We start from the raw sequence: 26,174 nt of genomic DNA, 5'->3' as shown, positions 1-26,174 counted from the left end.
CTTGGTGGGCAGAGAGCCAGAGAGCCAGGAGGCTGCGGCGTCTCCTGCTCCTCTTTCTCACCACCCCCGTTGTCTGGGCCAGAGCAAGAGGCAGGAGAACGAGCAGGCCCGGGGGAGGAGAGGAGCCAGTCCGGCGGGCTCCTGTCAGCAGGCCCCTGCTGGGCTTTGGGCACTCGGCAGCTGCCCGGCCGCGCCCACCCTGGGTGCTGCCCTGCTAGCGAGCGCCTGACTCCAGCTTCCCAGGCCTGGCCCCACGTGTGAGCTGCGGCGGCCAGGCGTCACGCCGAGGAAAGCACAAGCCAGGGCATCCATGCTGAGGATGGGCTCTGGGCGGGGCCAGGCTGAGCGCCTCACCTGGCTCGGCCCTCCCCCCAGCGACTTCTGCTCCAAGGTGAAGAACACCATCTACTGCAACGTGGAGCCGTCCGACTCGAACCTGCTCTGGGAGCCCTTGTTCATGATCGACACCATCGAGAACCCGTCGGCGCACAACTTCACCTACACCAACCTGGGCAAGAGCCTCACCGACAACCCGGCCAACCGCTACAGCTTTGTGTGCAATGCGCTCATGCATGTGTGCGTGGGGCACCACGACCCCGACCGGTGAGGCAGGGCTGGGCAGGGCAGGGCAGGGCAGGGCAGGGCAGGGCAGGGCGTGCAGGGCAGGGCAGGGTGTGCAGGGCAGGGTGTGCAGGGCAGGGCAAAGCGTGCAAGGCAAGGCGGGCAGGGCAGGGCAAGGCGGGCAGGGCAGGGCAAGGCGGGCAGGGCAGGGCAAGGCGGGCAAGGCAGGGCAGGGCAAGGCGGGCAGGGCAGGGCTGGGCGTGCAGGGCAGGGCAGGGCGTGCAGGGCAGGGCAGGGCAGGGCGTGCAGGGCAGGGCAGGGCAGGGGGTGTCTGGGCTGGGATTGGCTCTCAGCTGTGACCAGCTATGCTGCTGACGCCTCTCCGGAACACAGGAGGCCTGCTGGGACCGGCCACGGCGGGGCCCGGTACTCCGGGGGTGCAGGGTCCTTTTCAGACTGAGGGCCGAATTGCATTTCGGAGATGCTGTCGGGGGCCGCGTTCCAGTGGGGGCCGACATACAGAAGCCCCATCCTATTTTAGTTTAAAGCTCTGACTGCCAGTAACTAAGGACAGGCAATCAACCTTTTAGGATGGAGGGGAAAAAACTACTCAAAAGCCAGGAAACCACCAAATGATGGGTGATGGGGGGAAGGTGGTGTGGCCATCCGGGGTGCCCCAGAGGGTTGGATTTGGGCTCTGCACCCGAGGTTCTGCACCCTGATCTAGTCCAACGTCCTGTGTCCCACAGTGTCCGATAGGTTGCCACCAGGAAGTCCACCATCAAGGCATGAAGGCCATAGGTCTTGCCCACTGTTTCTCCCCCTGCCCCGTCTTCTGGTACTTGGAGATATACTGCCTCTGAACATGGAGGCTCACTATGGCCATCAGAGCTAAATGACCGCCAGCAGGGTTGTCCTCCTTTTGACATGTCTGCTCGCCTTTTAAAGCCACCCAGGCTTTAAAAGGCGGCCATCACCACTCTCTTCCCTGCGCAGGGTCAACGACATTGCCATTCTGTGTGCTGAGCTGACAGGCTACTGCAAGCTACTCAGTGCCGAGTGGCTGGGCGTGCTGAAGGCGTTGTGCTGCTCTTCCAACAATGGCACCTGTGGCTTCAACGACCTCCTCTGCAATGTGGACGTAAGGGCGGGGCCTGGGCCAGGGGGCGCAGAGGGGCATGCAGGGGGGGAGTGTAGAGGCGCAGAGGTTGCTCTGGAGTAGCTTGAGGCGTGAACGTCTTGAGGGTTGGCTCACGGGGACTTGCAGGGTGGCATCTCCCTAGATCAGCGCACTGCGGAAAGCCAGGTTCGCTTGAAGAACATTCCTCTCCCTGGGAGATGTTGGGCTCTATCCCAAGCCCCTTTGGCGTAGTCAGGAACACCAGCCTTCTCTGCCTGGCCTCTCTGGCCTGGCCGCTTGGTCTAAATTCTCGTGGGGTCCACATCTGCTCCCAGGGATGTGAGTCTTCCATAGGCATGAAATCTTCGTCTGCCTGGCAGTGCAAGTCCAGGTGGAGGCCAGCTTCTTACCGTGCTTTCCTTGCCATGGTGATTAATCTGCATGTCAGGAAAGGAACTCCTGGACTCTGAAAATGGCCACAGTCACCTGGGGCTGTCGGGGAAACTCCAGAAAAGCCAAAGCCATCCTGACCACTGAGTGTGGCTTATTTCCTACCCTTGCATTTCCAGTGGCGGGGGGATCAGTTTAGAAAACACTGCAGGGAAGAGTTTTTCCCCAGCTGGTGCTAGTGATGGCTAGAAGCGAACAGAGGTGCGTGGAGGTTTTGCCTGCCTGTTCCTGCTGGACCCTGCTGTGGAGCCCAAGGGTGATGGTTGCTTTGGAAGGGTTGCCCTGCTGGACAGGACGTTGTCTTATGTACGGGCTGCTCTCGAGTAATACCCACGCCAGATGCTGTTTTCTTCCCAACTCTGCTGTGCCCTTCTCGTCTCTTTCAGGTGAGTGACTTGTCTTTCCACGACTCCCTTGCCACCTTTGTGGCCATCCTCATTGCTCGCCAGTGTCTCCTCCTGGAGGACCTGATCCGCTGTGCTGCCATCCCCTCACTGCTCAATGCTGGTGAGTGCCCACCTGCCTGCCTGCCATGCCGGGGGAAAGTGGGGCTGCCCCCTAGGAGGGGACCACTCTATGGCCCTGTGGCTGCCCTGCAACAGAGGTCGGGCCCAGCCCGAAGGTGGAGAGCAGCTCAGGTCAGCTGCTCTCTGAGGTTTGGCGCTTCTGTCTAGCCTGCAGTGAGCAGGACTCGGAGCCTGGAGCCCGCCTCACCTGCCGGATTTTGCTGCATCTCTTCAAGACGCCACAGCTGAACCCCTGCCAGCAGGATAGCAGTAAGTGAGCGTTGCCTTGGGTCGGTCCTCTTCTGCTTGATGGTCAGCCTGTTGCTGCTGGCCAGTCTCCACCTTGCCAAGGCAGAGCCGTCCCTGGGGTCTGATCTTCAAGCTCCGCCCCCGTGCCTGTGTCCCCCCGCTTCCTTCTGCTCCTGGCTCCAGCAGGTGCATCCTTTCTCCCACCCCCAGACACGCTCCTTCCCTTGCCTCCTGCTCACTCTCCTGGCACGGGCAGAGCTCAGGCTGGTGGCACCTCCCCCTCCCCAGCCCTCTGTACCGAGACTGGCCACAGCCTCCTTCCGGGTCACCCCCTGGAGGCAGATCAGGCCGTAGCTCCCTGTAGCCACATAATTCACTACCGCAAGATGTGGTGGTGGCCACTAGGAGAGGTGGCTGTAAAAAAAAAAAAAAGTTTAGACCAATTGATGGAGAAGGAGAGGTCTATCAATGGCTACTAGCCATGATGGCTAAATGGAGCTGCTGTTTTGCCTCTGATGACGAACTGCTGTGGACAAGCATCCTGCCTTTGGGCTTCCCGGAAGCATCTGGCTGGGAGTGGATGAAAAGGACCCACCTTGGTCCAATCCAGCAGCCAGGCTCTTCTGGTGCTATGAGCTGGTTGTGTTTGCCTTTTGGGAGTCTAGGTGCTGTGGCTGGGCCTGGCCCGGCAGAAGGGCTGCTCCATGCCTACCGGGAGCACTCCCCGGGGCCCTCCTGCTGGGCCTTTGCCTCCTGCTTGGTCTGAAGCTCCCGCCTGCCCTCCTTCATGCCCTCTCCGCAGGCAAGCCATCAGTGGGCATCCGCTCCTCCTGCGACCGGCACTTGCTGGCTGCTTCCCAGAATCGGATTGTGGACGGGGCTGTCTTTGCAGTGCTGAAGGCCGTCTTTGTCCTGGGTACGTACCCAGGCAGGCCATGTGTGTGTGTGAGCGTGAAAGGGATGGGCCCAGCCTGGCCTGCTGTGGGGGTGCAGGCCAGTGGGGCATTCCAGTGAGGCTCTCCCTGGGTGACCCTCTCTCCCGGTCGGTCACAGGGGATGCTGAACTGAAGGGCTCTGGCTTTCCCCACTCGGGAGGGGCAGATGACCTCCTGGAAGATGACAAGAGGCCTGCAAGCCGGATGGTCTCTATCGAGACAGCCAGCCTGGACATTTATGCCAAGTACGTCCTGAGGAGCATCTGCCAGCAGGTGAGCACGAGAGGCTTGGCCCCCCCTTGCTGTACCCACAGAGTCCCTGGCAGCTGGAGTCTCTCCGCTGGAGCGCAGGTGTGCTGGGTGGGGGACCCGTCCCCTCTCCCCTGAAATGCTTTGGGGGCGCCAGCAGAGATGGGTGAGTTGGAGGACTGTCCTGCGGCCCCCTCTCTGTTCCCCTCCCGCAGCTGGACCCTTCTGCTCCCAGGGAGATTGCCTTGCTCTGGGGAGCTAGAGCAGGGTTGGGGAGCTGGGGGCCGAGCGCAGCCCGCCCGGGGTCTCAATCCAGCCTTCCAGGTTCTTCAGGCGGCCCTTCCCCCCCAAGCACCTGTCCTTTGGTGGTTCCCTGGCTTTTGTGCTGTTTTTCTCCAACCCAAAAGGTCGAAATGCCTCTTCTAAGTCTTGGCGGCTGGCAGGAAAGGCCTTAGGTGAAAATAGCTGGTCTCTTTTGCATTTTCATATGTTTGGCCGCACCCTGTTTTGCCGTTGGCCCTGCCCACCACTGGGATGCGGCCCCTGGGAGCGTCTCCAGAAGCGCATTCAGCCCCCAGGCTGAAAGAGGCCCGTCGCCCGTCTGCTGGAAAAAGGGTCCAGCTGGGGTGGTTTGGCTCATCGTACCCCCACCCAGCAAGCGCAGGGCGCAGCACCAGGCGGCCACCTGCCTCGTGCCACAGCTCGGCCTATGGAGCGGGCAGGCCGCTGCAGGAGTCGTGAGGGCAGCCAGAGGCCACGGGAGGGGCGGGCACATCCTGGCAGCAGACTCGGGTCGCCCGCCCAGGCAAAGATGCAGCGTGCCCAGCTGCCATCGCCGTGTCGCCGGCTCCACTCGCCGCAGCAGCCAGGACAGACTGTAGGAGGGACGGGGTGGGGCGGGCGGGTTCCAGGCTTCTTGGGGCATGGGCCAAAGGGCAGAGACCCCCCGGCAGAGCTGGGCACCCTCACCCCCGGGTGCGTTCTTGGCCTGCAGGAGTGGGTGGGTGAGCGATGCCTGAAGTCCTTGTGCGAAGACAGCAACGACCTGCAGGATCCCGTCCTGAGCAGCACCCAGGCCCAGCGGCTGATGCAGCTGATCTGCTACCCACACCGGCTGCTCGACAGCGAGGAGGGCGAGAACCCCCAGCGGCAGAGGATCAAGCGCATTTTACAGGTACAAGTAGCGGGTTTTGTCCCGAGGCATCTTCAGACCTGGGCTTTCCAGTGGGTTTGACTGGGAGCTCAAGTTGTGGTGGGTGCGACTGGCGTTGAATGTGTCTGTGGTCCTTAACGTTGTGAGTGTCAGCTTAAGTATGTATGGCAAATGCCAGAAAGGGGACTGAGCAGGATACCTGGTAGCTGGGGGTGGCGCGGGGCCTCAGTTCCCTGGCGTAGTTTTTTGCCTCTCCCGCAAAAGTAGTGGAAGCAGGGGCAGAGTGGCGCACCAGGGAGGGGATGCTTCCAGTTGTGCTGAAGCCACAACACGTGCCAGGGAGCCGGCTTGCCCTGGAAGGGGAGGCGAGGCACGGAGAGGTGATCCGTTGTGCCGGGAAGCGGGCGTCTGACAGTGTTTTGCCTGCTCTCCTTCCAGAACCTGGACCAGTGGACGATGCGGCAGTCATTGCTCGAGCTGCAGCTCATGATCAAGCAAACGGGAAACAATGTAAGCAGCCCGTGCTTTATGTGGGGTGGCCCAGAGAGGGCGGGGGTTCTGAGGGCCACGCTCCCTGCACGCATGAGTGGCAGCTGCTGGTGCTCGGAAGGGGAGGGCAGGGAGGGAGCAGGACCCTCTGCACAGCGCCGCCCGCTCAGCCCTGAGCCCCCCACTGGCAAGTGGCACGTGAGCGCTCAGGGGCCCCATGTCACCCCTCTGCAGCAGGAGATGAACTCCCTGCTGGAGAACATCGCCAAGGCCACCATCGAAGTGTTCCAGCAGTCTGCCGAGACCAGCTCCGCCAGCAATGGCATCGCCAGCCTGGGCAGCTCCACAGGCCTGGTGCCGGCCAGCACCAAAGCCAAGCCCATCCTCAGGTCAGTGCGGGGAGCAGCAGGGCGGGGAGGGGCGCTGGTGGGGCGGAAGGAGGCGCTGGACTCACCCCCTCTCTCGCCTCCCTACCACAGCTCCCTGGAGAGATCCGGCGTGTGGCTGGTGGCCCCGCTCATCGCCAAGCTCCCAACCTCCGTGCAGGGCTACGTGCTGAAGGCTGCTGGGGATGAGCTGGAGAAGGGGCAGCACCTGGGCTCCTCGTCCCGCAAGGAGCGGGACCGCCAGAAGCAGAAGAGGTGAGGGGCCGGAGGAGGGCAGGCCGGGGGCCGGGACGGCGGGGGCCTCTCGCAGCCAGCAGCCAACCCTGTTCTCACCTGGCTCCCTTCTGCTTGTAGCATGTCCCTGCTGAGCCAGCAGCCGTTCCTGTCCCTGGTCTTGACGTGCCTGAAAGGCCAGGATGAGCAGCGCGAAGGCCTCCTCACTTCCTTGTACAGCCAGGTCCAGCAGGTTGGCCCCTCTTTTGTTCAGACCCCACAGAGGCTTGGGAAGACCTCTTTCCCCCTCCCTGCATCTGGGGCAAGAGTTGAGCAGTGGTTGAGTTTCCCCACAATTTACCCCTTCTCCACGTGACGCTTCCTGCCTCGGAGGCCCTTCCTGCTACATCCCGTGGCTGTGTCGAGCAGCTGTGGCTACCCACCGGCACAAGGGAGGCAGTCCAGTCATCCCTGGAGCGGTTCCCTTGTCTCGCCTTGAGCCCCCAATCATCTGCTTCCTGCAGTGTGCAAGGGGTGGGCTGGGGGTGGCATGGCTCTGAGCCTCTGGGAGAGAGTGCTGGATGTCCTTGGGCTGGCCGACAGCCAGGCATCTCTCTTCCTGGTCCACCTAGATTGTGACCAACTGGCGAGAAGACCAGTACCAAGACGACTGCAAAGCCAAGCAGCTGATGCACGAGGCGCTGAAACTGCGGCTCAATCTGGTGAGCAGCGGGGGGATTGGCGGCGGGGAGCGTGTCCTCTGGCTCCCAGGGATCAAGGTGGCTGAACCGTATGGGGACAGGGCCTGCCCTGTTCTCCCGGCAGCAGAGCAGCCTCCTTGTAGCCTCCATGGCTGGCATGGGCCAGGGAGGCCTGTTCTGTTCCAGCCTGGCGAGGAGGCGACCTCCAAGCCGGAGAGGTGCAGACTCCCCTCCTCTCCCCGCCTGGGCTCCCTGTGGGGATGGTGCTCATGGAGCTAGCCCCCAAGCGCTGCCTGGGGCTGACGGCCTCCTCCTGTTCCAGGTCGGGGGCATGTTTGACACGGTGCAGCGCAGCACCCAGCAGACCACCGAGTGGGCCGTGCTGCTCCTGGACATCATCAGCAGCGGCACTGTTGACATGCAGTCCAACAAGTGAGTCTTGTGGGAGGGCAGCTGCCTCCCTGTGGCCCCAAGCAGCCGCCTGCCCTCCTTCGCAGCCGAGAGTGAAGCAGCCGCTGTCTGGGCAGGCTGCCCTTAAGAGGCAGCCTGATCGCTGCCGGTTCCTCATGGGCACTGCCACATAACAGTGGAGGGGCCGAGGGTGGGAACCGTCCTGTGGGTGCAGGGGAGCCTGGGCATGAGGGCTGTGCCAAAGGACCTGTTGAGCTGCTGGGCTCTATCCTGGAGATCCAGTCCTTGGATGCCCCCCCACCCCCAGCCCGGCCTCTTGGCCATATGTCAGGATAGTATTGAAGTCTGGATGAATACTGCAGCTCTTCCTGCCTTTTGGCAATGCAGGGGTGGGCTGGGGCAAAGTTGCTGCTGTGCCCTGCCTGGCGTGACCTTGTCTCCCGCTCCTCCCTTTCATGTTCTGCTCTCCAGCGAGCTCTTCACCACAGTCTTGGACATGCTGAGTGTGCTTATCAACGGCACCCTGGCTGCAGACATGTCCAGCATCTCGCAGGGCAGCATGGAGGAGAATAAGAGGGCCTACATGAACCTGGTGAAGAAGCTCCGGGTAAGCAAGAGCCTGCCTGAGGGAGGGAGCGCAAGCGGACACCGCTGAGGCAAGCCAAGCCCCCCTGCCTCGTGGCGCATAACTTATTCCCATCGTTCTGCTACGAAGTCCCACCCGCTTCCCTCAGAAAGGCAGGTGGGTGGTCCTGCCTTCTTGCAGGGGGTGGGCTGCCTGGTCGTTTGGCCCCCTTGGTTGTGCCCAGTGCAGTGGGACTTGGGGACTTTGATGTGTGGAAGCATGAAAGGGCCCCAGCAGTGTGGACATGAACTGCACGCATGCGTGGGCCGACTGAAGGGCTCCTACCGGCTCTCCGTGGCTCCATAGGGACCCCAGACGCTACCTTAGACTGCGTCAGACCCCGGGTTCGTCCAGCCCGGTGTTGTCAGCCCTGACTGGCAGCAGTGGCGTTCCAGGGTTTCTTTCTTTTTTTTATACATAATTAGTTTTTATTGCTTTTTTTAACAAATAAAATTTAATAAACAATAAGACCACTTGGGAATACATTGACTACCATCTGTCATCAGTATCCTATATTACGGTACAGAGCTTGCCTCATCGACACTCTGTTCATCTATCCTACTCCCTTCATGTCCTGTTATCCCAACACATCTTTCCATAATTGACCTCGAGTCTGTGGTGGCTTGAGTGTTTCCTTGTGCCTCATCCGCTCTCCAAGGCTTCCTGCAGGCAGGAGTTTCTCCTGCCCTATCTGGAGATGCTGCTAGGAATTGAACCCGGGGCCTTCCGCATGCGAAGCGGGGGCTCTGCCACTGAGCCACAGCCGCTTCCTTTCTCCACAGAAGGAGCTGGGCGACCGCCAGTCCGACAGCCTGGAGAAGGTGCGCCAGCTGCTCCCCCTGCCCAAGCAGACCCGGGACGTGATCACCTGTGAGCCGCAGGGCTCCCTCATCGACACCAAAGGCAACAAGATTGCCGGGTTTGACTCCATTTTCAAGAAGGAGGCAAGCAGCTTTCGTGGTGGCCAGCCCCACGCAGTGGCCTCTGCTCCAGGGGCCAGGGGGGTGCTTGCCCCTTGTGCGTCTTGCCCTGCCCATGGCAGAAAGAGGTGCCCGGGGGTCTGGCTGGTGGACATACGCCCTGGCGAGCGTGAGGAGGAGACGGCGATGGCTCTGGGCGCCTCTCCCCTCCTCTGGCCCTGTGGGCAATGGGGTCTCCCCAGAACAGGGAGGACCAGAACCCGGCTGCCTTGGCTGCTTCTGGCGGGCTTCCCACTCTCTCCCTTCTCCCCTCAGGGCTTGCAGGTGTCCACCAAACAGAAGATCTCCCCCTGGGACCTCTTCGAAGGCCTGAAGCACTCTGCCCCGCTCTCCTGGGGCTGGTTCGGGACAGTGCGGGTGGACCGCAAAGTGTCCCGCTTCGAAGAGCAGCAGAGGCTGCTGCTGTATCACACGCACTTGAAGCCCAAGGCCCGGAGCTATTACCTGGAGCCGCTGCCGCTGCCCCCTGAGGAGGAAGAGCCCCCAACGCCTGTGGCCCTGGAGCCAGAGAAGAAGGCGGTCGAGCCGGCCAAGGCAGAGAAAGCCAGCGCCAGCGCTGCCAGCGCCGCTGCAGAGCCCAAGAAGAAGGCCAGCAAGAGCAAGAAGCGGACCCAAGCCGCCAGCAAGAGCGAGGTGAAGGGGCCGGCGGGGCTGTTCCTGGGCCTGATGCCGCAGATGCGTGGCCTTGCCCCGGCAGCATCCGCCCCATGCAGGGGTCGGAGGGCACTTCCGGCCCTTCGCGCAGAGTTTGGCACTTGTGAAGCAACAAGCCCTTGGCTCTCTCCCCCCTGGTCCAGGGCAGAACTCCCAGGGGCACGCATGCTTCCTTGCCCTTTCTTCTCTCGCTTGCGCTGCTTGGTCTGCCCCGCTGTGCATGTTGTTGCTTCACAGCCCTTCTCCCTGCAGGACTACCTGATGAGCACGGGCCGAGGGGTGTCCTACGGAACTGGAATGCCCGCGGACCTCCTGCACCATCAGACTGGGAACTCCATGTCGCGGTTGGCTTATGGGCAGTCACCCGTGGGGCTCTATGCTCAGAACCAGCCTCTGCCAGCAGGTGAGTCAAGAGCCCTGCTCTGTTCACGGGAGTGAGAGGAGGCAGTCCCTCTGAGCCTGACTGCAAAGTCTGTCCTGTGGGCCATCCAGCTTGGTCAAGCCTGGGCCCTCTCTCAGAATCTGGAGGCATCCCGTGGCTGTTCGTAGGTGACGTGGAATGCCACAGGGAGCCTGGGATACTGAGAATGGCTTCAGATGTTGGACCCACGTTGTACACGCCAGTATATTTATGTTCCAAACACTGGTGCTGTAGAGTTGGTGCTACCGGGAACTCGACATGGGTGACGACCCCTTTGCAACGTGTACCGATATAGGAAAGTGTGTGCTTTCCTGACACACCGTGTAAAGTAAGAGTGTGTGTGTCAGCGTCACATCTCAGGGTCATGATCTACAAGAGTGCTGGATTGATCTCTCATTTCCTGCAGAGTTTTCGCTCCCGTTGCCTTCTCTCATATCCATAGTCTTTTCCCCGTTGCTTCTTATTGTTGTGGTTGCATCTCAGCTTCAGGGTTTTCTGAATGAAATGGATTACTTGGATCCATTCTAGTCTGGTTTCATGCCTGGATTTGGAATGGAAACTGGTGGATGACCTGCACCATGAGATGGACTGGGGCAGTGCTGCCCTGCTGATTCTCCTAGATCTCCCAGCACCTTTTGACACCATCAGCCATGTTCACCTTCTGGGCCATCTGGCTGGAATGCGTATAGAATTCAGGGGTGGGTAGAAAGTAGATCTCCAGATGTTTGGGACTTCAACTCCCAGCATTCTTGATCATTGGCCGTGCTGGCAGTGGCTTTTGGGAGTTGAAGTCCAAAGCATCTGGAGATCTACCTTCTCCCTACCCTTGGCATACATGATGCTGCTTTTCAGTGGCTCCATTCCTACCTGGAGGACCAGACCCAGACGGTGGTGCTTGGAGACTGCTGTTCTGCCCCTTGGCCCGTGGGGTGCTTCATGGTTCTATCTTACCCCTCATCCTCTTTCATAGCTACATGAAACTGCTGGGTGAAGTCATCGGGAGGTTTGGGCTGAGATGTTACCGGTGTGCACCAATACCTCTCGTTCATGTTATCCGATCCCAGGGAGGCAGTGGAAGTGATAAATGGGTGTCTGGAATCAGTTAAGGAATGAATGGGGTTAACAAGCTGAAACTTAATCCGGACAAGACGGAGGTACTACCAGTGAAGGCCCCTGGCGATCTGGGTGAGGTAGTGGATGGAGATGTGCTTCCCTTGAAGGAGCAGATCCGTAGCACTGCTTTCTCTGGGTGCTGAAGTGATAGTCATGACTAGCACTGCCTATTATCAGATGTGGCTGATACACTTGTGGCAACCATACCTGGAAAAGGCAGGTTTGGCTTCAGTCATCCATGCTTCAGTTACCTCCAGACTGGATTACTGTAATGCACTCAACGTGGGGCTGCCTTTGAAGACAGTCAGAAACATCAGTTGGTCCAAAATGCAGCAGCCAGACCTCTGTCTCGCACTCACAAGTCAGCATATAAATCCAATCTTATGTCACTCCCATTGGCTTACTATTTTCTTCTGGGCTTGATTAGCCAGTTCTGACCTTTAAAGCAGGGGTGCTGAACCTCAGGCCTGTGGGTCAAATCCAGCCCACCTGGGGTCCTGATCCAGCCCTCCAGAGTTTGCCAGACAGATACACTCCCTTTCCTGAGCCCACCCCCTTTCCCTGGCCTTTCTCCCAACACTGCTGCTCCTCTAGGATAGAGGTTGCGAACCTCAGGCCTGGGGGCCAAAGCCAGCCCTCCTGAGGTCCCATTCCAGCCCTCTCATGTTCCCCAGATGGGCACGCCCCTTTCCCCGACCACTGATTGTTTGGTGGCTTCCTGGCATTCACGGAGGCTTTTCCCCATTTGAAAAGGTTGAAAAGCTGAGTGACTAGCAGGAAGAGCTTTAAGCTAAAATCTGCTGGTATTTTTGGCCCCGCCTCGTTTGCCTTTGGTCCCACCCACCACTGGAATGTGGCCCCCGAGAGCTTTTCCACAGTCGAATTCAACCCTTGGATGGAAAGAGGTTCCACACCAAAGCTTCAGAACCAAGTCACAGCAAGGGCTGCTCCCTCCCATAAAGGCCTGGCCAGGGGTCACGATGAATGCCCGGGCCCTGCTCTCCATATCTTCTTGGGAGATTTGGCAAGCGAGCGCTGGAGATGGGTCCTTCTCTGTGTGTTTTGCCAGAAACTGAAGAGACTTTTAATTTCAACAGGTTTTGAATGCATAACACCTAGTTTTATTGTTGCTAGTTTTAATGTATGACAACTCTCTCTCTCTTGCTGCCACTGGGCTTGTGTTTTGCTTTGTTTTAAGTGTTGGTTTGTTATTGCTTTTAGAAATTGTGTTTGCATTCTTATTGACTATAGTATATGGTTTTATGATGATGTTGTAAGCCACCCTGTGTACTTTTAGTAGAAGACTGGGATATATTATTGTTATTAATTTCAGTAGAACGTTTGGAGCTTTATTTTGTGTTTGTTTTTTGCAATCTTATTTTAACAAGCCTGTAAGGTTGAGAGGGAGGGACTTTCCCAAAGGGACCACCCGGGAAGCTTCATGGCTGAGCAGGAACTGGAACCCGGCTCTCACCTGCAACCCAGCACTCCTTCCCCTGCGGCCCACTGGCCTTCTTCCAAAGGCAGCAAATGCGTCGTCCACCGTCCCGAACTGAACCACGCAGCAACAGGCTTGATTTGAGAGGGTGTTCACAGTTTGTCTGAGAGCAGGATTTGAGTAGCGATTTCCAGAGGCGCAGCAGCCCTCTTTGTATGTTGCTGCAGAACTAACAAAGTGCCCCGTGGCACCTTCCAGACTAACGAGTTAGATCTGTGTGCCTCTATCGTTGTGGGCATGTTGGTGTCGGAAGGGGCCTTATTGTTCCCAACGCTGACCAGGCTGGATGTGTGGGTGGGAAACACTGTCCTTATCTCTCCCTCCTTGCAGGTGGCCCTCGGTTGGATACCTCTTACCGGCCGGTGCGCATGCCAATGGGCAAGCTGGTTCCAAGCCGCCCCCCTTACACCGGGGTCTTGCCAGCAGGCATGGGCGGCATGATGGGAATGGACCCTTCCTACAAGACTGCTGTCTACAGGCAGCAGCCGCCTATCCCGCAAGGGCAGCTCCTTCGCCAGCAGCTGCAGGCCAAGCTGGTAAAGGTCCCACCCTCGGCTCCACCCCTACTGCCTCATCCTTGCAAGAGAGGACTGAGGACTCCGCACCCCGCACTTCCTTTTTCTCTCCCCGCCTCGGCTCGCTTGGCCAGGAAGGCCCAGGGAGCAAGGCCTAAGCATGGATGCTTTAGGGCTTGTACAGTCCAGCTGGGGTGGGGGGACGATTTGCAGCCAGAGAGGAGTGCCAGGTGCAGGTGCTCTCGATCCCAAATGCCACATGACGATGTCTGATCGTCTGGGTGCTGTTGACGGGGTCTTCGCCATCCTCTTAAGTGGTCCTGCTATTCCCAGACTGGGGGCTGGTGTGCAGCCCAGCCCTGCTGCCTCTGGCGGTTGAGGGGGTTTTGGTGTGGTGTGGGAGGGTCTCTGGGAGCACCGACCCCAGCCGTACCTCTCTGCTGCTTTTCTAGCAGGGCCAGGGCATGCTGGGGCAACCACCCGTCCGCCAGATGGCACCTAACCCTGCCTATGGTGCTGTGCAGCCATCACAGGTAAGCTTGGGCAGGCACAGAGCCTGGGGGGCCTGCACCACACTTCCTCCCTCACCCCCCAAACGTCTCCTCCAGAGCCTTTGCTTCTCAGTCCAGAGAGAGACAGTCTTGCCAAGGAAAGTTGGAAGAGAAAAAAGGAAGAGACCGGAGGATCCCCACAGCAGCCCCCCCCCCCATTCCTGCCTTGGCAGAGAAGGATGTGTCACAGAGACTTCAGCTCCTGCTCCCTCCACCTGCCAGGATGAGGCCCTTAGTGTGTTTCCTTGTTCCTGAACAAACCTTGTCCACTTGATGAAGTCTTTCTCTGATGACGCGTTTAGACTGGTTCCCTGTTTAACTGGTCACCATTCCCAGCCAAGGAACCCTGGGTGTTGGCATCTCAGAGAAGGAGCTCTGGCGAAGGATCTTCACAAGACCACAATCCCTTGGGGGGAAGCCATGACAGTTAAACTGGTTTCCAGTCAGAGTGGGCAGGGGCTTCCTGCCCTGATCCTCTCATCTCCCTGGTGTTTGGGACCCTGGAGCCAAGGGGTGTGTGTATTGCTTGTGCCATGAGCTTAAAGCGACTAGAAGTAGTTCTGGTCCAAAGCTACCGCCTTGGCTCACGTCACATGGTGGACTTCCTGGCCACCACCCCACCCCAGCCCCAGAGTCCAGAGCAACCACGGCGTGGGGCAGCGGTGGCCAGTGTGGTGTGAGTGCTGTGGACAGGGGCCTCTTTAGATGTGTGCATCGCCCCAAATTAGCACCCACGGTGGTAGTGCTTCTGGCTTTCTGCTGGTGTAGCAGGGTGTCCACCGTATCCTATAGCCTGCCAGCTGGGGGATCCTGAGTATCAGACCCTCCTCTTAGATTTCATTCTCTCCCTCCCTCTCCCAAATACCCTCCACCAACCACTGCTCCATCTCCATCAGCTAGTCTGTGATGTAATGAAGGGCGCTGCTTTGTTCCTGCAGGGCTACACCCCCTACGTCTCCCATATCGGCCTCCAGCAGCACCCGGCGCAGTCCAGCGCCATGGTCCCCCCCACCTACTCCAGCCAGGCCTATCAGAACACCCACCCCAGCTCCAATCCTGCCTTCGTCGACCCCGTCAGGCCGATGCAGAGACCCAGCGGCTACGTGCACCAGCAAGCCCCTGGTTACGGCCACACGCTGAACACCGCACAGAGGTACTTTGTGAATTGCCCAGAGAGCTTCGGCTATTGGGTGGTATAGAAATGAAATAAAAATAAATAAACGAGTACTTCTTCTTGGGAGGGGGCGCCTGGCTCTGGGTGAGGAGGCAGCTTGGTTGCATTGGCACGGTCCTGCCCAGGTGAGGATCTGGCAGCCCCCGCCCCCGCACGCACGGCGGCGGAACACAGGCACTGCCGGCCTTTAAGCTCATGTGACGAGCTGCTGAAACAGAACCAGCAGCTGCAGGGGAGGTTTCCTCAGTAGCTGGGCTGCTCTCTGACTTGCTGCTCTGGGGACTGCTCCTCCCCTGCCTCTGCCTGTAGGTTTCCTCACCAGTCCATGCCGCAGACGCCCATGATGAGTGGGATAAACCACATGAGCACGCAGGGCGTCCCGTCGGGGATTCGACCCAGCCAGCTCCTCCCAGACCAGCAGCAGCAGCAGCAGCAGCAGTATCTGAGGCAGCAGCAGCAGCAACAGATGCTGAGGGTAAGTGGGGCACGGCCTCCCCCCGCCCACGCTACTTCCTCGTCTTGCCTGGGGGGTTCCATCCTCCCTGCCACGGCCTGCCTTGCTCCCACAGAGATTCTGCTGGCCCTGGTCCTGGGTTCATTTGATGGGTGGATAATCTTAGGATTCCAAACGCTGCCTCTTCTCCAGCTCATCAGCTTTTCACTGGGTGGAGGGAGTTTTGGGGGGTTTTCACAAGTATTTGGAACGTCTAGGAAAATTGTGTCTGAAACATTTGGGAAAATAAAGGGGTCTTTGGTGCTGAAAAGACAATGAGGTCGAACCTCTCTGAGGGGAGAGCATCCCACAATTGGGGTGCCTCCACTGAAAGGGCCCTTCCTCTGGTAGCCACCCACCTCTCCTTAGTAAGTGGGGGCACCCACAAAATACCACTCACTGGAGAGCTTAATGTATAGGTAGGTATATATGGAGACAGACAGTCCTTCAAGTAGTCTGCTCCTAAGCCATGAAGGGCTTTAAAGATCAAAACCAGCACTTTGAATTGGAAATGGACTGGGAGCCAATTATGGATCTAGCAGCCGCCTTACGCACTAACTGCACAGTCTTCAAAGGCAGCCCCACATGTAATGCAATGCAGTAGTCTAACCTGGAGGTTACCAGAGTACAGATAACTGAGGCTTTGATGGTGTTGTGTGGCAGCAACTTTGTGGTTTTAATTTTTGTGAACCCCCCAGAGAGCTTTGGCTGCTGGGCAGTATAGAAAATAAATAAATAAATCAGTCAGTCAGTCAGTCTGCTGTTGCCTTCCCCAGGACCTGAAAGGTGTTGCTTCTCGCCCTTTGCCATGAGCTTCACTCGGGCAGTCTGAACCCCTCATTCAGGGTAAAAGCTGCAAGCTGGCACAGAAAACCCCATTTTCATGCTCTTGGTGCATCTAGGAAGGGCTTGCACAGGTCACATTTGGGAGCAGTGGGTCCTTTTCTGTGTATATTTTTGTGAAAACATCATTTTCCAAAGAAGCCCTTGAGACCTGCATGTCTGTCCGTCTATTGAGAAACTGATTCTTGTTCACTATAATAATGACTTGGAATTTTAAATCTAACTAGTCTTGCCATAAAGAAACAGTCCTCCCCTCCCACACTAGGATCTTTTCCTGTTTATTGAGCATGATGCAATTTGTAGCTGTGTGTTTTCTCTCATTCTCGCTCTCTCGCTCTCTGGTTACTTGCATTTTGATTCCATTTTGTTTTGTGTGAGTTCTTTTGTATTTTCCTATATCTGAAAAAAGTAAAGGCTGGTTTAAAATAAGCACACACACAAAACTCTTTCAAGCACGAGAACTGGGGCAGTAGCCTCCCTTGGTGTGTCGGTCCAGCCGTGGTGCAGCAGTGACCTCTGCACACTCTCTTCACTATATTAAAAACCCAGTGCCTAGCTGGCCTCTTTTTTACCTCCTTGGGAATTAACATGGCCCAGTTGGTGACAGAGGAAAGTTCTATGTAGGAACTGAATGAAAACTTTGAGACAGCTGCTTGAAGTGGAATCTGACATTTTGCACGATACGCTCTGATTGCAGCAGGACCATTAACCCCTAAGCAAGGCTCCTATGTTCCTTCCCACCAGCCTCTCTCCTTGGACCTCTCCAGAGGTTGGGCCACAGAGGATGAGGTGGGAAGAGGAAGGTTGGCCGCAGGGGAGCAACAGGCCTTGAGCAGAATCAGAGAATGGCCTTGCCAGCTCACACCAAGAGACCTTTCGCCCGGTGTTCTGTCCCCACTGCCAGGCAGCCCAGTGACGGTGGAAGCTCAGAAGCAGGCCCAGAACGCGAGCCTCCCTCTGTTGTTAGCCCTTTGCGCCAGGAACACTGCCCCTGCCCATGGAGGCCCCGTGTAGCTCTCATGGCTAATGGCCATAAATAGGCCCAACACCCACATCTTTTCTTCTTCAGGGCCACCTTAGCGAGCGGCCCAGAGAGATCAGTGGAGGCCCCGATGTCAGTGGAGGGGTGAATCCGCTCGGGCTGCAGTCAGAACTCTTGAGGAGCTCTCCTTGAGAGCTCTGGTTGGTTTGGACTGAAACCTGGAGCGGATTCACTGCCCCGCTGACATCGGAGCCATGCCTCTGCTGTGGAAGATGGGCAGCTTTGGCCATGGCTCAGCGGGGCAGCCTCCACTGGCCTCTTCTCCATGCCCATCCGGCCTAGGAGCCCTCAGTCTTCACACACAGAAGGAGCGAAGGATGCCCCCCCTCCCCTGCCTCTGAGTTGCTTCTGCCCTCTTTCACTTTTTCCAGACATGCGGAATTTTCCCCACATGTCCTGATACATGGTTGGCCAGCCTTGTTAGGCTCCCCGTCTGTGTGCCTGTCTGACTTGCCCTCTCTCTCTCTGTCTCTCGCAGCAGCAGCAACAGCAGCAGCAGCCCCCGCCGCCGCCCCAGCAGCAGCCCCCGCCCCAGCAGCCTCAGCAGCAGCCGCAAGGCCCCCCCGCCCCCCCGCCCCAAGCCCAGGGCCAGCCCCCCGGGCTGGGGATGCAGGCGCTCGCTCCGCAGCAGCCGATCGTAAGTGTATGCGGGGCTCCCCTCGTGTACGCAGCCGGTTCTCCCCCCGGCTGCGCAGCCTCTCCCCTTGACGCCGCCTCCTCCTCTCTGTGCAGTTCCAGCGGCAGGGCCTCCAGCAGACGCAGCAGCAGCAGCAGACGGCGGCCTTGGTCCGGCAGCTCCAGCAGCAGCTTTCCAGTAAGGCCAGGGTCCCTTCTCCCCCAGCACCTGGGCACGGCGCTGACGGAGGATTGGGGCGAGGGGAAGGAGCCGTGGGCCCCTCGGGGGTCTCCTCGCAGCCGCGGGAGCTGCTGCATGGCGCTTGGCAGCATTTTTGAGAAGATTTGGGAGAGGCGGGAGGGAGACTGTGTGAGAGCGCAAACCCAGGGCCCCCTGAACAATCTCTTGCCAGGCCTCCCATCCCATTCATGTGCTCTGTAGCCAGCATGATTGGAGCCCTGTCCCTACTCAGCCGTCCTTGCCTTGCTTCTCCTGCCCCAGCAAGTGGTTGCAGGCGTGTATGGCTCCGGGCTCAGGAGAACGAGACAATGCTGAACGTTCAGCAGGGAGCTGAGATGCCCCGGAGTGGCAGGTTTCGGCCTGGAAAGAGGAGTGGGCAGGGTTGCTCTCCTGCTTCGCACTTGGGCCAGCACCCTTCCGGCGGCTGGCTTCGGCTCAGACTCCCTGCAGAAGCTGCTCTAGTTCTCCCATGGAAAGCCTTTCCCTGAGCCCGTGAGGCTTGAGCAAGGGACGCACAGCTGCACAGCTGCGATCTGATCTATGGAGGTTCAGGTGCTTTCTGCCAAAACAGGTTTCTGCAGGATGGTGGCAGAGAGCCACACAGGATTCTACTGGCGGGGGTGGGCGGGGAGGCTGAGTTGCTCAGTATTATGCGCAGACTGTGGAACAGCCCACAGGCTGGACACGAACTACCCTGGCAAAAGCAGGGCCAGATACCAGAGGCAAGGCAGGTCTGACATCCTGGCCACTTTTGTCCTGGGCTAATGGCTTGTTGGCTTTCACTCTGTTGACGTAATCAGCGTCCATCAGAAGGCTCCACTACAGGGCAAAGAGGGGCATTGTGGCCAGCTGCTCCGCTGGCTGCTGACACCCCATTCCCCACTCACAGCTGTGCCTGACATGATAGGGAGGGAGGCGGAACTCCTGGCCTGGATGAAGATGTGGTCAGCCCCACAGCATGTCCCATCTTGAGCAGAGCTTCTTCTGTGACAGATTTTCACGACTGCTTGCTGCAGGCTTGCCACATCCCTTCCCTTGAAGGAGCTGTTCTGCCACATCCTGATGGAGCTGGGAGGAATCCCCAGATCTCCCTCTCATCTGGAAGGCACCAGGTTGGGGGAGGCTGGGCTGAACCCTGGCCGCATCCTTCACTACTCTCGCTCATTGAGCTGCTGCTGGTTCCTAGCTTCTAACTCTGTGTTTGGTCTGAACAGATACACAGCCCCAGCAGAACAGCAACCCCTTTGGACGGTACTGAGGCCCAGCAAGGGAAGAGGCCTTGTGGTGGACTTGAGAGGGCCTCGGCCTGGGGCCAGGGCAGTTCAGCCCCCACGCCCTGGGGCACCTGCTCCACAGCAGCGCCCCGACCTCCAGGTCAAGGGAGGGTTTTATTATGCTGAACGAGTGTTTTTAATCTCCACTTTCTACCAGTGTTTCCAAATCCTGTGTGATTGCTAGAGTCCCCCTTCCCACTTTGATTTCAGGTTTTAATAAGTTTTTAGTATTTTTGTTAAAATAATGACAAAAATTGTAAGATTTTATACTTTATTTATACCGGATGAAACCCTGTATCACAGATGTCCTGAAACAAATACAGAGAGCATACTTTCCAGAAGGGTACGTATGTTGAGTGTTTATAGCTGGAGTAGCGGGGCAGGGAAGGGTGTGGTGTGGTGTGGCGGGGGACACTGAGAGCAGCACCCCACCTTTCCCCACTTTCTGGATAACTGTCTATAAACAGATGGGCAGCAATCGGTGCTGAAGCGGGACAGAAGCTGCAATCTGATCACACACACACGCCCCTTCCTAAATCCTCCTCCAGTGCCCTTATGCTAAGACTGCCTGGCACAGCCGTTAATTATTACAAATGAAGGAAACACCTGCAACTTTGCACAAATTCCAGAATGTTGTTTTTTCTTGGGGCAGAATTAGGAGAAGACACACAGCTGATGACCAAATGAAACGTTTCCCCATCCTTTTGAGGTGGTGGGAGGCTGGTAGCAAGTGTTGTATTTTCTTTGTTTACTTCTATCCTTTTGGTGGAAAATGACCCTGAAGGTGGCTGACCTCAGCAGAATACAAAATAATTGTAATATGACAATAAAAACACAATCACATCCATAAAACTTCAACCACACCAATCCAAATGCTGGTTTAAAAAGCTATGTCTTTAATGCTCCCCAGAAGGCAAATGGAGAAGTGGTTTACAGGCCTCTCTGGGGAGGATATACTGCAACTTGGGTGCCCTCACCAAAACAGCCCTGCCTTGTGCTCCCACCTACTGTGCTTCATTCAGACATGGAAAACATAGCAGGTCTTGAGTTCTTAAACAGGTTTACCCAGAATGAGGAAGCTCCTGAGATATTCTGGTTCAAGGCTGTTTTGCAACTTTTTCTTCCCTTTACATGCCCTAGTTGTCATCTGTGTGTATTAGTTGTGTACTAGCACAACTCCCATAACACTTGGAAGCCAATTTCTGGCCTCTGAGCAAGAAGGAAAGGTATCCATTGATGGCGAGAGGTGTCCTGAAATGGGTAAACTGGAGATGAACTGTGCATTTCTAAGGCAGGTCTGGCAGATTCCTGCTCCGTGCTGCAGCCTTTGATCCCATGTTCTGCTGTTCTGTCTTAGCCAGTAGCTCAAAACACAGAGTAACTTGGTGTAGCTGCCTGCATGGGCCATGCACTCCAAAATCAAACGTGGCATTTTCCTTCATGTCTTGGGCAACTAGTTAATTGAATCAGGGGAATGCGATGAATTTAATTCACTCTCAAGGCTGACCCATTTCCAGGTGCCTCACTCATAAATGTGCTGGGGGGTGGGGCGTGGGATGGAGACCTGAAGGATTGAGTGGGTGCATCACACAGGCAGAGTAACCTTTGAAGGCGCAGAAGATCTGTGTATGCTGCTGGATGCTTGCTACGGCCTGCCGCTTCTGGCTGAAAGGGGAGGGATGAATGCCGCCCTGAGTGTTGCAGTCCACCTTGATCTAATGCAGGGGTCAGCAGCTTGTAGGCCAAAACATCTGGAGGGCCACAACTCCCGTCAGCCCTAGCAGGCAGAGCTAAGCTAGTGGTCAGGAATGCTGGGAGGTGCAAGCCAAACCTGGAGGGCCACAAGTTGCCCATCCCCGATCTAATAGATTTGATGTATTGCTGATGTTGGTGCATGCACTGTGTGTATGTGTGGGTCAGAGGAGGGTGACATCTGGGTGGAAAGAGGGGTCCAGCTGTCCATCTTCCTCCACCTCCAGACCCCAAGGACGCCGCAGCTTCAGGTGGCAGGGCTGGTCTTTGAGTTGCATGTCAGGTGCCTGGGCCCACAAGGTGATGGAGCTGATTCAGACAGCCCCGTCTGCTGATGAGAGGGGATAGCTCTTGGCAGAGCTGCGTCCTAGGCATGTCCCGACCTGTCCTGTTCAATCAGCGTCCAGGGCCAGGAGCAGCCACCTCTGCTGCCTGGGCTCCAGCACACCAGCCGCTTCGGCCGCCTCTGTGACAGCCCTCAGCCCCTTGTGCCATGGGTAGCAGGGCCAGCCTAGGCCAGGAAAGGCATCTCCCTAGATGGAGCAAGAGGCCCTGGGAGCAGAGCCTGGGAGGGCCCAGGCCTCTCTCGGGAGCACTTTTGTCTCTGCTGCCACCACCTCCCAGAAGTCCGCAGGATCCAGTACCAAGCAGCAGAGGAAATGGTGTGTAAACCTTGCAAAATTTGATGCAGGAAAATCTTGTGCTCACTGAGAGCAATCAACTGGGTGTGTGTGTGTGTGTGTGAGTGTGCTTTGACGAAGCGCATATCCTTGGGAGGAAAAACATTGGAGGCTTCATGGTGGTTTGGATATGTTTTTGTGCAAACGGGGTTGAGCGGGCTTTGCAAGGGCACAGAAGGAAGCCTGGGAATAGCCCACGCTGCTCCCAAAGAAACCTCCACTGTTCATACTAGCTTTCTGCCCACTGCATATAAAATGTGCTGTTTAGGTCTCTCTGCCCACAGTGCACTTGTTTCTTCTGAGCAGTCCTGTGGCAGGTGAAGTCTTTGAGTGTGACAGTAGCTTACAAATGCCCAGTTCCACCTGGATCGCTGACTTCCCTGCTTTCCTGCCACACGTGGTGAAGGTAAAGCCAAAGACGATACGATCCATGCACGGTGTCTTGGAGGGGCTATTCCCGACTGGGAAAGCTCAGTCTCTCTGGCCCTGATGGAGCCTCAGGAGGAGCAGCGGATCTCGCAGCCCTGGGCCAAGGCAAGGCCCCACCCACCTCCAACACCCCCCTGTGGTTCTTGCACTACAGTCATTCCGAGCTCTCCACTGAAGGAGTGATCAGAACAGCCCAGGGCCACCTCTCCCTGCCAAGCCAGTCCAGCTGTTGCTGGATGGGAGCCTGGACGGGCTCCCAGTGACCTAGGCTCATCCTCCAAACAGGCCAGGCAGGGGCACGTTCACACCCCAGGGGTACAGACAGAGTCCGTGCCCATCTGAGCGCCACCTTCCCCTGCTGCCCTTGGGCCCCCTTGCCCTTCGGAGTGTTTAAACAAAGCTTAATCGGGGCCACCCACAGGAGCTAATCCAGATTTCAGTAACCCAGATGAACTCATGGGGATGTAACTAACCCACCAGAGCTAATCTAGGCTACCTATCCCATGCTAGCTAGTCCAGGCCAATTAACAGCTGCCTCTTCCGCTGGCCAGCTTCCAGCTGCTGAAGCCTCTCCTCACAGCATGCGGCTTCTCCAGGATTATGTGGCTCAGTTTCAATTGCCTGGTGTGCTGCGGCTTTCAGGAGGGTGGGCTTGTTCCTCTCCCCCAGTGCAGGCTCAGCCTTGCATCATCCCGCCCTCGCAGCCTGGAGCCAAACAACCCCAGGGCCCAGGGACACCCAAGGAGCAACTCGCCCCCCTCGGGCCCTTGCTTTTCAGCACCAGAGTGCAGATACTGGGTCTGAAGGCTGGTGGGAAGCTCCGCTTTCGGTGCTGGGGGGGAGTCTGTCCCTTTAACCCCACCTGTCGGAGGGAACAACTGTGGCTGCACACAGTCCTAATGTACTCTCTTTCAGTATGTGATGGGCCCTGGGGCTTAGAAACGTGTTCTGGAGCTCAGCTTTCTGTGCTTCTAACAAAATCACGATGTGACTCAGGGAAACAGTTCGGATGTGCTTAAGCAAGTAAGCCCAGCCACATAAAAACGGGGGCCTGCATGCCAGACTGCATGTTCCCAGCCCCTGTGAGGACACACGCAGGCAGTGGGTCCCCTGTGCAAAACTGAAGCTAAGGACCAGCTTTTGATCAGGCATCCAGCTGGCGGGGGGGGGGGGCATCTGAGGACTGATGTGATCCCTAGCCCCAGTTCAGGGGGCTAATATTCAGCATGTGCTTTTTAGATCTGTCTACAATGTCGATCGTCTGACATGCCCAAACCCCGGTTCATTTTGTCCCGGCGAACGTATCTAAAGGATGGGCAGCAGTGCTCAGGTCAGTCAGGATCCATGGGTGGGTGGCAGACATCCTGCTGTGCAGTGCCCCACTCTCCCCTGCTCTGAGATGCCGCGCTGTGACGGCCTGCTCACCACAGTCAATGCACCCCTAGCCCTGCGGGGGGTGCGCCGGTTGCTGCAGACTGCGGCATGCAATGCCTGGCGCTCAGATGTCCCGAGGAGCATAAGGCTCTCCTGCTCTCTTGCTGGGCTCTTTGCCTCCAGTGAGTAGGCATTTTCCTTGCCCCAGCTGGTGTGCCTGATGTGCCAAGGCTCTTCTGACCCATGCCCTGGCTGGCACACAAAGGCCAGGCCACTGGCACTGTAGCTGTCGAGGGGGCTGGTCCTGTCTGTGGCACCGCCTGGCTGCTGCATTAAGCCAGACCGACAACTCCCAGCCTCTCTGCTCTTGACTCTTGTCTCCTCCAGGTTGCTGCTAAATGCTGCTTGTGCCAGAGCCAGCAGGGAAGGGAGATCTTCCTGCACACTGGTGCCAGAGCCATCCCCTCGCCCTTCTGGGTTTCTCTTCATCCCGGTCGCTGCTCTCAGTAACAGACAGGCTGGGGCACCAGAGCTGTGCAGGGTGCCAGACGCTGGGTACGGCTGTTGTCATGATCTAGCAAAGCAGCCATATGGGTTGCAGCAGAGAGAGGAAGGCCCGGGAGCTCCCAGCATGGAGCAGGACTGAAGGCAGGGTGCCCCAGGCTGCTATAGGAGAGTGGGCAGGAGGCAGGGACTCCAGGAGCTCTGCTCAGGGGCATCCAAGGACTGATTCACTCCCCATAGTAGGGGTCTCGTGTTCAACATGTATTTATACATCATTTTTAGCCCGCTTCAGTCAAAAAATGCTCCCAGAGTGGCTTTCAAAGATTAATATTAAGACAGTCCCTGTCCTCAGACTTGCAATCTAAAAGACATGACACAAAAGGAAAAGGGATGGGGGGGGGGACTGAGGCCCTAGTTCTTGGCTTCAAAGTTCTTACAGATGTTCTTTCTGGCAGAGAAGGATGAAACAAGCTCCCTTCAGGTGATCCTGCTCTGGCCAATGGATGGGGCCAGGTTGGTCTCCCCCTTGGCATGATGGTCTTCCTGGAAGTCAGGGGGTCCAGCTCCCCAGTGGGCCTTGACATTCTGGCCAGAGTTCAGCTTATCATAATAAAATATTATTTATTAATTTCATTTCTATGCTGCCCAATAGCCGAAGCTCTCTGGGCAGTTCACAAAAACACACACAGGTGTGTTGGGAAGCTTGCCAGTGGTGCCAAGGTAAGCCAGGATCTGGGTGCAATGTGGCGCACTCAGTTGTCTGAGCAGCTGGCATGCATTCAGACTGGGCTGGCAAGGAAAATGGATGTGACCATAATACGAGGAGGGCTTAATCTAAGGCAGCCCCACATTGGGGACTCAGCTCCTGGCCTGTGCTCTTTCGCCATGCATGCCATGCTCACTCCTGGAACATACAACAATAATAAAGAAGATTGCCTCTGAACCTGTGGAGCGGGTTTCCCTCTTCTCTGAGTAACGACAGAATGACTATATCACATTTCTCAGGTGCGAGAGGAGTAGCCACGTTAAGTCTGTTGCAGCAAAAAACCTCAAAGATTCTTGTGGGTCTTTAAAGACTAACCAATTTATTATGACATAAGCCTTCGCAGATGACAGCCCAGCTCATCAGATGCATGGATAATACTTCATGCATCTGACAAAGTGGACTCTAGCCCAGCAGTGCCTATCGGTGGTCCTTAAGATGACAAGACTCTTCATTGTTTTTACCACACATACGGGATCGCTGGCAAGCTCTTCCAGCCCACATGAATGTGGCTCCCACAAAATCTCAAGATCTTGCACCTTTGTTTTTAGCATTTCACAAGTGGATGTCGATTCCCCCTCCCACCTAAAACAACTTTGTAAACTAGGTCTGAAGTGCAGAGCTGTATGTCTGGTGGCACAGCTCCTAAAGGCCACACCTGCCCAGGGCTCAGGCTGCTTTCCTCTGCTTCTGGGTTGGCCAGCCAGCTCCAGGGCCAGAAAGACTGGTCAGAACATAATGCTGCAGTAGGAAGGAACATCTGTTTCTGTTCAATCAGGCTACATGTGCTGAGTAAGGGAAGAACAGCTGTTAGTTTGGGTGGGTCTTCCAGCCCAGCTGTCTGAGGGACAGGAAAAAGATGATATATGGACCCAAAAGAACCAAGGCCACGAAGCTCAGTCTTCCTTATACATCCTCCTCCACTTCCTGTCCTCCCTTGCTCTCCTTTCAACCCATGTGTGCTAGGACAAGCTCCTGTGTGTGTACACATATGAACAGACACTCATGTGTTTATATGCTTGTCAAGTGATGAACTTTAGTCCATGAAAGCTCATGCTATAATAAATATGTTAGGGTGCAGTCCTATACATATTCAGACAGAAAAAAAGTGCTGGGGAATGCTGGGAGTTCTAGGACTTTTCTTTAGACTTTTTTCTTGCCTAAACATGCATAGGATTGCACCCTTAGTCATTAAAATGCCGAAAGACCC

General features: G+C 57.0%; 1 protein-coding gene across 11 annotated transcripts in view; it reads left to right on the top strand.

Moving 5' to 3' along the window:
• Positions 1 to 20,332, top strand: part of MED12 (mediator complex subunit 12) — a 37,892-nt gene extending 17,560 nt beyond the window's left edge. The window contains exons 21-44 of one of the 11 annotated variants that reach the window (XM_084813505.1): positions 376 to 603; positions 1,558 to 1,702; positions 2,518 to 2,638; positions 2,806 to 2,907; positions 3,689 to 3,802; positions 3,940 to 4,094; positions 5,065 to 5,244; positions 5,662 to 5,733; positions 5,950 to 6,101; positions 6,192 to 6,353; positions 6,453 to 6,564; positions 6,944 to 7,033; positions 7,335 to 7,444; positions 7,895 to 8,030; positions 8,831 to 8,992; positions 9,284 to 9,661; positions 9,935 to 10,085; positions 13,045 to 13,250; positions 13,682 to 13,762; positions 14,719 to 14,933; positions 15,264 to 15,429; positions 17,811 to 17,969; positions 18,065 to 18,146; positions 19,403 to 20,332. In XM_084813505.1, the coding sequence (XP_084669631.1) occupies positions 376 to 603; positions 1,558 to 1,702; positions 2,518 to 2,638; positions 2,806 to 2,907; positions 3,689 to 3,802; positions 3,940 to 4,094; positions 5,065 to 5,244; positions 5,662 to 5,733; positions 5,950 to 6,101; positions 6,192 to 6,353; positions 6,453 to 6,564; positions 6,944 to 7,033; positions 7,335 to 7,444; positions 7,895 to 8,030; positions 8,831 to 8,992; positions 9,284 to 9,661; positions 9,935 to 10,085; positions 13,045 to 13,250; positions 13,682 to 13,762; positions 14,719 to 14,933; positions 15,264 to 15,429; positions 17,811 to 17,969; positions 18,065 to 18,146; positions 19,403 to 19,446 (3,523 nt within the window). In that variant the 3' untranslated portion in view covers positions 19,447 to 20,332. Of the gene's footprint in view, positions 1 to 375; positions 604 to 1,557; positions 1,703 to 2,517; positions 2,639 to 2,805; positions 2,908 to 3,688; positions 3,803 to 3,939; positions 4,095 to 5,064; positions 5,245 to 5,661; positions 5,734 to 5,946; positions 6,102 to 6,191; positions 6,354 to 6,452; positions 6,565 to 6,943; positions 7,034 to 7,334; positions 7,445 to 7,894; positions 8,031 to 8,830; positions 10,086 to 13,044; positions 13,251 to 13,681; positions 13,763 to 14,718; positions 14,934 to 15,263; positions 15,430 to 17,810; positions 17,970 to 18,064; positions 18,369 to 19,402 lie in introns of those variants that run through there. The other 10 variants (XM_084813503.1, XM_084813500.1, XM_084813502.1 and 7 more) reach the window with 10 other exon arrangements.
• The last annotated feature ends 5,842 nt before the right edge of the window (positions 20,333 to 26,174 follow it).

Source organism: Heloderma suspectum, chromosome 9, assembly GCF_057233095.1.
Source record: "Heloderma suspectum isolate Gila_16-S chromosome 9, 16-S_ref, whole genome shotgun sequence".
NCBI lineage: Eukaryota > Metazoa > Chordata > Lepidosauria > Squamata > Helodermatidae > Heloderma > Heloderma suspectum.
Note: the sequence above shows the minus strand (reverse complement) of the source record. Positions and strands in the feature narration are given on the sequence as shown.